At 38.1% G+C, this 13,726-nt stretch overlaps 1 protein-coding gene across 1 annotated transcript; it reads right to left on the bottom strand.

Moving 5' to 3' along the window:
• Positions 1-3,316: 3,316 nt before the first annotated feature.
• Positions 3,317-4,237, bottom strand: LOC306647079 (olfactory receptor 7G2-like; the record flags this gene model as incomplete). Its single annotated transcript, XM_079116109.1, has 1 exon — positions 3,317-4,237. The coding sequence occupies one exon, from the start codon at positions 4,235-4,237 to the stop codon at positions 3,317-3,319; it is 921 nt and encodes a 306-aa protein (XP_078972235.1).
• Positions 4,238-13,726: the final 9,489 nt, after the last annotated feature.

Genomic DNA, 13,726 nt, shown 5'->3' with positions numbered 1-13,726 from the left:
GCTTGGGGTCCACCATCTTCTGCATGAGTTCTCCTGAAAGCTTCCACGGGATGGAAGGTTGGGGACTCGAGACTCATATCCAAAGCAGTGTCTAGGAGACTTAATTACTGAACAGGCATCACTGTAGAAAGATGCTGGTCACCTCCTCTTGGTGTTAGATGGACACATAGGATTGTCCTCTTAAGGGGAGAGGGACCTAGTGGGTCACTGAGCTCTGTGGCAAAGTTGGTCTCTGAAGGACCCTCGCTGTTGTTTTCTGACTGTTTGCAGTTCCTGTGTCCCTGGGGGCTGAGACTCCAATACCCTTCATTAGAAAACATTGATTTTGCGTTTTGACCCTAAGACAGCTGTAAGTCCTTAGGGACCAAGCCTCTAGAGAGACCAGTAAGGAGGCCCAGGCCCTTACACTGCAGAGCCCCATTGCACATCCTTTGTCCCCGTCTCTGCTTCCCCATGCTTCATCTATCTTGCACACATGCATGAGCCACCCTTCTCTACCTGGGATCCAGCCTTTCTTTAGCTACAACAATGGAAGTTCTGGAGTCTGATTCTAGCTTCATGTTGAAAGAATATAATTTTTTGCTGTGGGTAAATGAAGCACATTTTTAATATAACTACTACATTTCAAAGATGTATTTAGAAGGCTTTCACTCTGAGAGTCAATGAAAGTTGCCTGAAGCTTAATCTTTATATATTTAATTCAGTAGATTCTGGTCTATAATTTACAATTAGTTATGAGTGATCAATAGACACATATTCATCAATCCCTTTTTAGAGTTATATAGTTGCAATTTCAAATATGAAGTATGGTACCAGGTTATATTTTTCTCCATATAAGGGGAACTTGAGTTGAAATTATGATTGGTTCTTAATAGACCTTGAGAAATTGCCTAACTGGAAAACAGTGCTGTGCTGGTTTATTGATCATCCCAGGAATCACAGTGAGATTTCAACCACAATGAATAGGAGGAGACAGTGTCTGTGTTAGTGGCTAATTACAGATATTTTATCATTAGTGAACTGAATATTTTCATGTGTTCATCAATATATTTCACAGAATCTTAACTCATTTGGTATTAACTTTTCTTTTAAATCCATACTGATTTTGCACATTATTTCATACCAATGAATCAAGATGGCATTGTTACATCATCCTACCATGCTTTATCCTCAGTAAGTTCAAACATGAGAAATAACAGAAATATGAAAAGACATGAATGATTGTAGAAAATTGCAAATAATCAGACAAAAGAAATGTTAGCTCTGGACAGGGTACCTTTGTGATGGTAACTCAAAAATTTCATTTCTATGAGAAATGTACTGACTTGTGAGGAACCATGTCTAAGACAGATGATATTAGGGCAAAGATAGACACAGCAGTTCTCATGTTTAGAAAAAAGAACACAGAAAACATGAACCCATAAGTTTATTTCCAAATTGGCATTACAGCAAATGGTTAGTGGATTTAAAACGTGTTAAGTAATGAAATGATTTTGATAACTTTCTCACATCAAAGGCAAAAACAAATCTCATTTAGAACCAGCCTCCATTGGGAAAGGCAATATTGTGAATCCTAGTGAGGCAAAGTAGAGGTTTCAGTGTCCAAACAATTGAGAGGGACTGTGAGGGTGAAAGGGAGTCATTAAATGACATGACAATGCAAACATTTGAGGACATCTTCTAAATACTGCGAAACATGTGCCAAAGGTGAATCATGAATGAAGAATTAACTTGCAATTTTTATAAGAATGAATGACATTAAAATCATATAAAGACCTATTAGATGTTTGGAAATGTGAAATATTTAAAACACACGTTTCAGGAGAGAGAAAACAAATGATTGATATTATGTGAAATGACTCTGAAATTCATAAGAGAAATGTAAAATAAGTGAGTGCTACTTCACAGACTTTAGTTGGTCAGGGTATGTGAAAAGGTGTGGGGATGATGTGGAACACCAGGAACATGTACTGGAAAGGTACAAGGGAGGAGTGGGAATTACATCTCTTTGGAGCTTCCCAAGTAGGAAGTTACCTTGCTATAGCCAGTGATTCCACCCCAAGTGTGTAACTAAATTTTATTTCTTTGCAAAGAATATTCAAAAAAATATTCAATTCACAATAACAGATAAAGATACCAGTATAGCATCAACATAAGAAATGCTTTTTATTTTTAATATCACAATACATAATTTAAAAATCTGGAGTTTGAAATTGAATAATTCCTGAGCACAACATAATTGATACTGAAGGATGTCATGAGAATAACACTAACACATGGGATTTCCTTATAAAATTTAAATTTTTCCAAAGAAGTAAAAAAGAAATATATTTATGTAATATATAACCCTACAGAGTAAATAAAATACACTGTAGTCTTATAAAATGGCAGTTTCCTAGGACAATGAAGATCAAATATTGGGTGCATCAATGAGATTTCTATCTCCATGGTTACTACATATCCTCTTCTCTAGTGTCTTCTTCAAATCCTCCTCTCTCATGAAGCATGTGATTACATTCAATTCCCACCCACCTCAGCAGATCCTCATTTCTCAAACAGTTAATATTCATGCATTTATAGAATAAGTTAATCAGAAGTTCTTGGGACAGAATCTGGACATACTTTGAGCCCACTATTTAGGCCACTACAGAGATGCAGTCTGGTAGATTCATGGAAAAGCTAGATGTCCATTGACTCAAGGAAGGGCACTCGGTTTTCTATCTGCAGCATCACGTCCAGGAACAACTCCTGTGTCTTGGTACGCAGGTAGCCCTAAGAAAAGGTCACCTCATGGAGGACAGGTACAATCTGACTGGGGTGTACACAGTTTTTATCTCAGAAGTTTACGTTTTGCACAGAACTGGTCTTTCAATTTCTTCCAAGGTTATGACAGTCCATCAATCAGACAGAGAGTAGGGGCATATGAAAATGAAATTCTCACAGCTACAATCAAAGAATAAGCTGGAAACTATTAGCTAATGTCAGCACAGATTTGCTTAAATACCTTCCTGTCCCGTTCACCTTCGCCTACTTTTGTAAGAGTGAACCTGAACCAAGTTTGATAAAACTAGTACCCCTCCCTAAGGCCGGACCTCTGTGAAGTCCAGGAAAGAAACTGTGTTCCAACAAGGAAATAATGGGATCAAAGCAAAGAGCTACACAAAAAGCAAAGTCAGATTTCATGTTAACTTAAAACATACCTTGTTATTACATGATTTAAGATGAAGGTTGGGCCAGCATATCAGGCATTCATGGCTCCCTAGGAATCCTGTCACTTCAGCTTACTCTAGAAAGCACATACAAAGCAAACGACTAATCATGAAAGGGAAGCCAGCCTACTGATGAGCTTCCTCAAGGCCTCCTTCATGCCCCTGTTCCTCAGGCTGTAGATGAAGGGATTCAGCATTGAAGGGACCACAGTGTACATCACTGAGGCCACTGCAGTCTTCATGGAGGAGTCAATCACTGCAGAGCTAATGTACACACCTGCACCTCTCCCATAGAACAAGGAGACAACAGACAGGTGGGACCCACAGGTGGAAAAGGCTTTATGTTTCCCTTCTGATGAGGGCATTCTCAAAACAGAGGACACAATGTGAATGTACGAGAAAATGATCCCAGAGAGAGGAAAGCCACCAAATATGCAAGTTTCAACAAATATCAGTTTGTTATCAATGAGGGTGTCAGAACAGGCCAGGTTGATAACCTGAGCAAGTTCACAGAAGAAGGTGGGGATCTCCAGGGCTGTGCAGAAGGACAGCCGCAGCAGCATCAGGGTGTTGAACAGGGCATCCACAATGAGAAGCAGCAGGACACAGACATTGGGGGTCTTGATAGTTGTAAAACTCAGCGGGTGACAAATGGCCACATAGCGATCATAGGCCATAACTGCAAGGAGAAAATTTTCCAAGACTACAAATACTATAACAAAGCAGACCTGGGAGAGGCAGCCTGTGTAAGTAATGCTCTGGTCCTGTGTTTGGATATTTTGCAGCATCTTTGGGATGGTGCTTGTACTGAAGCAGATGTCCTTCAAGGACAGGCTGCAGAGGAAGAAGTACATGGGGGTGTGGAGTTGGGGGTCAGAGCTGATGGCCAGGATGATGAGCAGGTTTCCCAGGATGGTAACCAGGTACATGGACAAGAACAGGCTGAAGATGAGGGGCTGCAGTGCTGGGTCCTCTGTCAGTCCCAGAAGGAGGAATACTGAAATAGCTGTATCATTTCTGGATTCCATGTTGCTGATGAAGATTCTGATGGAAAAAATGGGGTGAAAAGATAATAAAATATTTGGATAGCTGCAGTCTCATTTGAGTTAATGACAGAAATGCAGATTCTTGATGGTTAATTAAGAGAAAAGTGGGGTGATGACCAGTGGTCTCTGCCTCAGCAAGTCCTCTGGATGGCTCTGATGTGTTGAAAACCCATCGATTATACACAAAACGTCCGTTGTGATTGGTTGTGGAATCAAGTGAATATTCGGATGTTCTTCTGTGTTTCCTTCTCCCCAGTCCTTCTCCACTCACGTTCCCTTTGCTTCCCCTGTCTTTACATAAAACATTTCTGGTGAATGCAAAATCTGTTTCATGTGCTGTGCTAAGTGCTTACATGGAAACAAGTTCAAAGACATACAATTCAGTGAGAATCATCCTCTGATTTAAAAAAGTCGTGAATGCAGGTTTGAAATCTGTCTTTTTCTAAAGCGATGGCTCCCTAACTTTGGTTTCCTTCAGAATCACAATCTTTCCAAATTGCATATATGCTTGTTCCTATGGTCATCCCCATTTACTCATGAGGACACCTACGTAAGGTGAGGTTATGCCATGGGTGTGAGCTCTGCAGTGAGTACTTGGCCCAGTCAGGGTTTGAGCCCTGATATTCTCAATGTTACCTTGATTCTGAACCAAACTCTCTAAATACCTCTGAATAGCACAGAACTAGCACTGTTAAATGATCACTCAGATCTCATAATACCCCTTTGTAATAGTAATATTTTCTTCCTGACCAAAACTTCTAGTCTTGCCCTGCCCTTCAAAGTGTGTCCCTCTCAGCCTGGCCAGCAGAGCAAGACCCAGTCTCAAACACTCATGTTTCTTAACTATATTTTAAAAAATGCCTTCATCTCTACTCATGAAATTTCTTGTAGCAGATGGACTGCATCCATTACAGTGGACCTAAGAAAACTCCAAATGCTTCCTCCATGCTTGAAGATGAACAGACCTGCCTATGGAGGTTAAGTTCTCCTGTAGAACAATGGATTCTGAGGGAAGCTTGCAACTCTGCATGTGACGTTCTTTCTCACCCTCGGGAGTTCTTCCCTTAAGATGGCAGGTGGCATTACTGATTTGTAAAGAAAAAAAAATGTCTCAATAAGAGGAAAAAGTGAAATATATAAACTTCGAAGAAAACATGAAAATAGAAACATTTTCCTCATCTTCATAAAATGTGTACTTATAAGAAAACACACCCACCCTTACAAGACAGGGTCCTGCTGGGAGTGTCCCTGTAGTACAGTGGCCTTTGTCACAGGAAGAGACAGAAGATGCTGTGACAGAATTCACCTCTTGGTGGGATACTGGTGTCAAGCACCCTTAATCTCTTCCAGACTCCACCACATGCTTTGTGAAAGGAACAAATATCTAGTTCAAGAGAAGCCTGGATGTTCTATTTCTACCACTGGAACTACAGGATTAATATTTTAACTAACACGATTGGGGTTTTCACTTGGTAATATACACATAGATCCCACCATCACATTGAGCACTTTGAATATATGTGGATTTCATTCAATGTCAAATTAGTGAACTTGAGAATACTTAGACACATTTCATGTTGAGAAGTGTATAAAACAAAGACACCCATCACAGAGCTGGTCTATGGGACCCTAATTTTCTGTCTCTGTTTACTGTCATGGACTGTGAAATGTAGCCCTGTTCATTCCTCTAAAAGAAAGAATATACCAGGGCAACTGAGGAAAGACAAAGAAAGACCACAAATATCAAGGAAGTGTTGAGTACATTGAAAAAACTTCTGGAAACAATGGTCATGTAGAAAAATAAGGGAATATCAGTGAGACCAATATTCTTCTAGTTTGGGCGTGTGATAAAACATACCAGAATTAAATTGAATTCAATAACGAAGTAATAATAAATGAATTAGGTTTATATATAGGTAACACTTGGAGTATGCTAATATGGACTTTAGTTACCTGATTGGATTTAAGAGGACTGTTGTTCAACATCTCACTAGGATATTGAAGATGGGAGAGGTGTCTTCAGGAAATGCAGGCAGACTGAATGAGTCAGAGGATGCTGATCAGGAAGGATCATCACTGAGAGGAGGCCCAGATCTGCTTCCTGTCTGGGGCAGGGCTGCTCTGTGAGGTATTCCAAGGCTAACTCCTGTAGTCTCTGTGTCCCTGGGGCTCAATATCCAGAGCTCCTCATTAGATGAGCTATTTTACTACCATTCTGGCCTCAGAGTGCACGTCCTTGAAGACCAACTCTGCAGAAGTGAGGGATCCAGATTGGCTGATTCCTGACACCTGAGGCCATGTCTGCACCTCTCAGTTCTCTGCATGTCTCTGCTCAGCTGCACTGCAAGGGCCCTGCTCACACACAGGGGACACTTCTAATAAATTGCAGTATTCCTTTTAAGTTATAAACAAAGCCGTCTCTTTTTAGTTAACAATTATAGGAAGACTGATTTAATTTTAAATGTGAAGCTATATTCTATATACATGGGTATAAAAACACATTTTTTAAAATTTTAGCTAAGATATTGTTAATCATCTCTCTGTTGGTGCAACCAGTACTTTATAGAGGTTCATTTTGGTTCATGGTTTCAAAGGTTTCATTCCAAGGTCACTTGGCTAGTTGTTTTCCCTCAGTGACAGCACAATCCATCATAGAAAGAGAGCATGGCAGAGGGGACCTGTCCACTCACAGCAGCCAGTATGTAAAAAGAGGGAAAGAAGAGGGGCCATTATTATTATTATTATTATTATTATTATTATTATTTAAATTAGCACACAATATTTATATAAAATAGTTTTGCAGATGTATATTCATACATGGGTATAACATAATTTTTTGGTAGATTTTGTTCTTTAGTTTTTCCCATGCACTTCCTTACTCCTTCCCTCTCAATTCCCTTATTCTACCTTGTTTGTTTCCCTTCTATTTTCATGGGATCACTGTTTTATTTTTTTCTTTTTCATCTCTATATTCTACATACATATGAAAGAAAATATTCAATCTTGAGTTCCTGCACCTGGATTATTTCACTTAGCATGATCTTCTCCAGTTCCATTCATTTACCAGAAAATTACATAATTCCATTCTCAATGGAGTAAAACTCCACTGCATATAAATATGTATTGTTTTCTTTATCCATTCTTCTGTTGATGGATACATGGGCTGGTTCCATAACTTGGCTACTGTGAATTATACAGCTGTGAACATTGGTATGCATGTATTTCTATACTAACTAAGCTGATTTCAGTTCTTTCAGAAAAACTTCAAGATATGGGAGAGCAGGGTTATATGGTGGTTCCATTCCTAGTCTTTTGAGAAATCTCCATCCTGGTTTCCAAAGTGGTTGTACTAATTTGCAGTTCCACCAACAATGTGTGATATATCTTTTTCTTCACATTCTCACCAGCAATCATTGTTATTTGTATTGTTGATGACTGTCATTCTAACTGAAGTGAAATTAAATATCAGTATAGTTTTGATTTGCATTTCCCTGGCAGCTAAGGAATTTGAACATTCCCATGTATCTCTTGGCCATTTATATTGCTTCATTTGAGAACTATCTGTTTAGTTCCTTTGCCCATTTATGGATTGGGCTATTTGTTTTTTAGTGTTAAGTCTCTTGAATTTTTTACAAATTCCAGATATTAATCCCCTGTTGGAAAAGTAGTTGACAAAGATCTTTGTCACTCTCTTGTTTACTTTACTATCCAGAAATGTCATTTTATTCTTGAGCTTCAGGAGTCTTATTAAGGGCATACTCCCTGCACCAATATGTTAGAATATTGGGACATTTTCAGCATTTCTGGTCTAATTCTTGGCTCTTTGATTCATCATGAGCAGATTTTTGGTACAGTGTGAGAGACAGATCTAGTTTCATTCTTCTAAATATAGAAATCCAGTTTTCCCAGTACTGTTTGTTTAAAAGATTATCTTTTCTCCAAAATACATTTTTTATAAAGGAATGTTGAATTCTTCAACTATAATTACATGTAATAAAATTATTAATATGTCCGGATTTATGAATATCACTTTCCTATGTAGTTCCTGCTTGTTACCTCTTTTTTTAATTTCTATTTTCTCTTTCCTGCCTTCTTTTGGGTTATCTACATATCTTTAATATTCCATTTTATTTCATATATTGTGTTTTGACTCTTTGTATGTTTTGTATTTTTCTTTAAATAGGTTGCTCTAGAGATATTATATATGAGTGTGTGTATATAATTTTTATAATCTACTTAGAGTCAATCATTTGTCACTTCCTATAAAAAGCAAAAACCTTATCACTATATAAGTCCCTTTAGCTTTCCCACTATTATGTTTATAGATATTTTGTATATTACTTTTAAATTAAAAATTCCATGAGAAAATGTTAACAATGTTTGCTTTAACCTGTCAGCTGGCAAGAGACATTTTATCCTACCGTCATCCTTAAAGGGCATTTTCACTGTGTCTAGAATTCTGAGTTCAGTTTTTTTTTGTCAAGTACTCAAAAATGTACCACTTCTTTCTGACCTTTATGGATTTTAATAATATTATCTGAATAATCAAATGCAAAAAGGAATTTTGTTATTAACAGCTCTTTTGAGGCATAATTGACATAAAGTAAGCAAAACCTCTTTAAATTCTGCAATTTTCATTCTTTGGGAAAAAAGTAAATGGTGAATGATTAGAATGTTTGAAAATATATCCACATATATTTTCGTATATATGTGTATATATAGATGAAGGATATATAAGTTCTAGGTTATGATTTCTATCTGATTTTAATGCATCTAAGTAAATTTTATTGAATAATTCATATAATTGAAAACTTGGGATTTCATGGATTGGTAGATGAAACTTAAACAACTAAAATTGAGTTAAGACCTTCCATATTTCTGACATGTGTATTTATATGTTCCTTTTGATCTTGGAATGTTAATACCATGATTCTCAGACTTCAGATATCATCAGGAGCTCAAAGAGTGAATTGTCCCTTAGACATCTTTCCAAACATGAAAGTCAATAGTTCTTGCATAAAATCAAAGGACCTGCACCAGGAACAGTGGTATGAAGTGACTTGTCTCTGCAGGTGCTCTGTGGACACCAATGGAGGAAGCTCTGCTCTAAAAGACATCATGGTGTCAGCAGGGGGCAGTACACAGATTGTGTGTCTGAACACAGTCAATATCTCCTGCTCCAATGATGATCACACCCATTTCTCCTGTGAAAATTCCATTGTTCCCACTTCCACACCTGGAGAGATGATTCTGACTTAGGGACAATCTTTCCTCTCCTGCTGTTGTAAAGTGATACCCCTTAGTCCTGCCTGCTCTCTTCTTGTCTCTCCCCATGAAAGTATAGATTTCTCAACAGACAATGGTCTTCCTCATAAAGACACATTAAAAAGCTTTACTTGAGGGCCCAGAACAGTCACTTGCAAGAATTCTGATACCTTCCTTAAATACAATGATAATCACAGTTCATTTGCTGTGCTGGATCATCTGTCTGTCCCAGAAGGAGGAATTCGGAAATGGCAGATTGGTTATGGGGTTCCATGGTGGTGATGAATCCTGTGGAAAAGGCACAGTGAGAAGAGCATCAGATGTGTGGACAGCAGCTGGCAGTACTGGGAGGATGTGAGAAATGCAGATCCTTTGTCCCCACTCCAGACAGATTCCTAATGCACCCTGGGGATGAGTCATGTGCATCAACAAGTGCTCTGGATGACTTCAGTGTGTGCTGAATTTTGCAAAAATTCAATAAAACCCAAAACTATCCCCTGGGTGCTGTGAACTCAAATGAATATTCAGAAAATTTCCTCTGCTAATTTTCCTTTTCCATCCTCCCTAGTTCTTTCCTGTTTCCTTTCAACCCCCATATTGCCGGGGTCCAGCCCCAGCAGGGGTCCATGGGTTCCACACTGGTAAGGGGGTACGGGGGAGACAGCGTCGGCAATGGATGGAGAATGAAAGAAACAGACTCTAGTTCTGGTGCAATCATTCCCACTTTATTCTGGGGAAGGCTGGGTTTATATACATTTTTCTTCAGGCTTTGATGACAGGCTTGTGACTAATAAAATCAAAGAAGTTTCCAAAGCATAGGCAGAAATTGTTTTTACTGAAAGATTATGAGAAAACAGTAAACTTACAGATTATCCTTACTTAATCACCGGCTTGCCATTGATATAATAAGCTGGCCCATATCTAGTAGCTACTGTGGGAGGTGCTTTGTGCTTAGAACTTGGGGAAACATTGTTATCTATAAGTTTCTGTGCCCCAACAGGTTCTGGCTGTGCCAGTAAATGCAGTGTTTGGTTTTTAACATAATAAAAACATTCTGCTGTTGTGAGGTTAATCATCACAGGGTGTTAACGTGTGTTTTGTCTCCATGATGTTTTTCTGGAAATTTGTATAATTATTCCCATCACCTCTAGCAAGATCCCCAGACTGAAGTGAGTAATATATTATTAGGAAAACTCCACAGAATAACATCCAAGCTAGGGAGGCCTACATCTGGCATGCAATCCTTTTAGGATGAGTCTTTGCAATCATCCTTCAGTGGAACTCTGTCAAGCACTGTAAGGAGAGCCAGGTGCCCCCACACCATATCAATTAATTTTCACTGAATGCTCATTCTCTTCCATTCACTGTGGTAAGCAGTGAGTGATAAATATCAAAGGCACATCTTTTCAATCAGAATTATGCTCTCATTAAAAAGAAAGCAGAATGAAATTTTGAAATGTTTTGCCCATTGTATGTGGGGCCCTGGGTTGGATCCCTAGCATAGCCAAAAAAAAAAAAAAAAAGGAAAAAGAAAGAACAAATTGCCTGTTTGGACTTGGCTCTTCCTTCTTCCTATAGTCACTTTCTCTCCTCCTCCTCCTTTTACAGCGATACCTCTCAGTAGAACTCTCTACAGTTGCATTCCCAGTTCTTCTCCCCTCGCATTTTCTAGGTTCTCTCTTGCCCATGAGGTTCTGTCGTGATTTCTCAATTGGCAGGCTCACCGTTGTTCTTACCCATCACCAGTTTGGTCTCTACCATTGAATTTAGCTTACTGACTTCTGCTGCTCCATAATGTGGAAAGTATCACAAATCCATAAACAAAGCCAACAGCAGACTTGGTTCACTTCTTTCCTGGAGATGTCCTGAGCATTTCAGGTGTTGTATATCTCCCCTCCTGGGTCCAGACAGTTCTCAGTCTTGAGTTCAACAATGTTGCTGAAGTAAGCAGGCTCTACTTCCGCCCTCAGCCACTATCTCCCAGAATCCTACAATCTCAGTCACTGCAAGGCAGAAGTATATTCTTGCTCATGGAGATGAATCCACACATCCCCTTGGTAACAGCTCACTCACCATGTCATCTGAGTCCCCTCTCTGGAACAAGGTAAACCTATTCTTCCTTTTAAGTGTTAGTGGTCTCTTTCTGTGGAATATGGTACCTTGCTTATAGTCCCATATAGGTCTTTGTATTTTAACCATTGTTACTCTTTTTAATGTGAATATGGTTAACATGGTGAAGAAAGTCATTATGATGCTATCTTCTCATATATTTCAAATGATTGTCTTATAAATAACAAATTCATATGGAAAGAATTTGTACATTGCATTATTATTCATATAATACATGTTTGAATAGTGAATTTGGAAGTATTTTTTCTCTCCTAGATTGTTTTGCATAGGACTTATGAGCTTTGAGAGTAAAACCTTAAATTTGTCATTATTTATGGTTATATAATCATTTACCTAGGAATATCCATTCCCAATCTATTAGAACTGTTAAGAGAATTTAGAACCCTTGCCAGCAAAAAGAAAAACCTACAAAAGTGAATAGCATTGTCCTATGTATGCCAGCCACAACACACTGGAAAATCTAATTTTAAAAGGAAGAAAGCATTCACAAGGGCAAGAAAGCTACAGCAGTTTTAAAAATTAGCAGAAGCAAAAACACATAAGATCTTTATGAAGAAATCTGAAAACCTCTTTTAAAGACCAGGTCGTGGTGGCACATACTTGTACTCCTAGTAGTCAGGGAAGCTGAGGCAGGAGGACTGCAAGCTCAAGGCAAGCCTCAACAACTTATTGAGAACCTAAGCAACTTATTGAGATCCTGTCTCTAAAGAAATATAAAAAAGGACTGGGGATGTGACTCAGTGGTTAAGTGCTCCTGGGTTTAATCCCTAGTACCAAACAAAAACAGTAGCAACAACAAAACGTTTCCTATATGAAAGTACACAGAAGATGCTCAGGTAAAGGGGAGACATTCCATGTTCTCGGACTGAAACATGCATATTAACCACACTCATGAATATACATGTAGACATTCTAAGGAAATATAATCAGAAAATACACTTAAAATTACACCAGGAACAACAGTATTCCAGGCATGTAAGGCAATTTCAATGTGCTTCCTTGTATTCATACTTCAAAGAAGAAAATAGGATGTTGAACATCGATTACTGACACTAACTTAAAAGAAAGGCATAGTAAAATAGACATGGATGGCTAATGTCCAAAAATGATATTGGACTAATCACCAGCTAATCATTCTCACCAGCAAAGCATTAAAAGAGATCATACTAAGATGAAGGAAAAAATAAGCATGACCACCTGCATCATTATTTAATAACTTTCTGGAAGAACTAGCCACTACAGCCGGATAATAAAAGCAATAAGAGCATAAATTCTGGAAATAAGGAGGCAAAACTATATTATTTACAGTCGATATGGCTGTACTCATAGACAGAAGTCTCATGAAACCATCTTTTTTTTTTCAACTTAAAAGAGTTCTGGAAATCCTGGTTCAGTCCACTGATAGGATCTGAAAGTGGACTAAGTAATTCAAAGCCAGCTGCTTCTGCCTGAATCAATTCTTGGAAAGGCCAGTGTTTAAAGGACTTTTTCCATCGAAGGGAGACCAGCAGAGTAGACGAAAAGCCCTAGAGGAGGGAGGTGGGGACACAAAGGGAAGTACTAGAGAATGACATTGACCAAATGAAGATGTTACATTGTGTGCAAGTGGAAATATGTAACAACAATCCTACTGTTACATATAATTAAAATGTACCTAAGAAAATATGGGAAAAATAAATCTAAAAATAAATAAGTAAAAAATAAATAGAAAAAAAATGCCTTTTTCCAAAATAAAAATGTATACTTTGCAAATTAATCATTCAATTTAAATGCTAAAGTCTTTAAAAATAAAAGTGTTTAAAATGAACACTAACCTGGAAGGTCAACTCCACCAATTACATGATGGATGAAATCTAACCCAATGTACTGAGTGTCTGAAACATCTCTATAGCCCTCAGTCTCATTGACTTGTAATTGAAGTGTCAGTTAAAAAAAAAAAAAGAAACACAATTTGACCTCAAGCTTCCCTAATACAAAGCAAAATGTAATGAAAATGTTACGATGGAATTGAAATGGTGCTTATTATACTCTATGCAGGAAGTAACAGCTCTGTCTACATTTTGATAATCAGCAGTG

Source organism: Sciurus vulgaris (genome assembly GCF_902686455.1).
Source record: "Sciurus vulgaris genome assembly, chromosome: 16".
Taxonomy (NCBI): domain Eukaryota; kingdom Metazoa; phylum Chordata; class Mammalia; order Rodentia; family Sciuridae; genus Sciurus; species Sciurus vulgaris.
The sequence above is the reverse complement of the archived record's forward strand: the minus strand, read 5'-3'. Positions and strand labels throughout refer to the sequence as shown.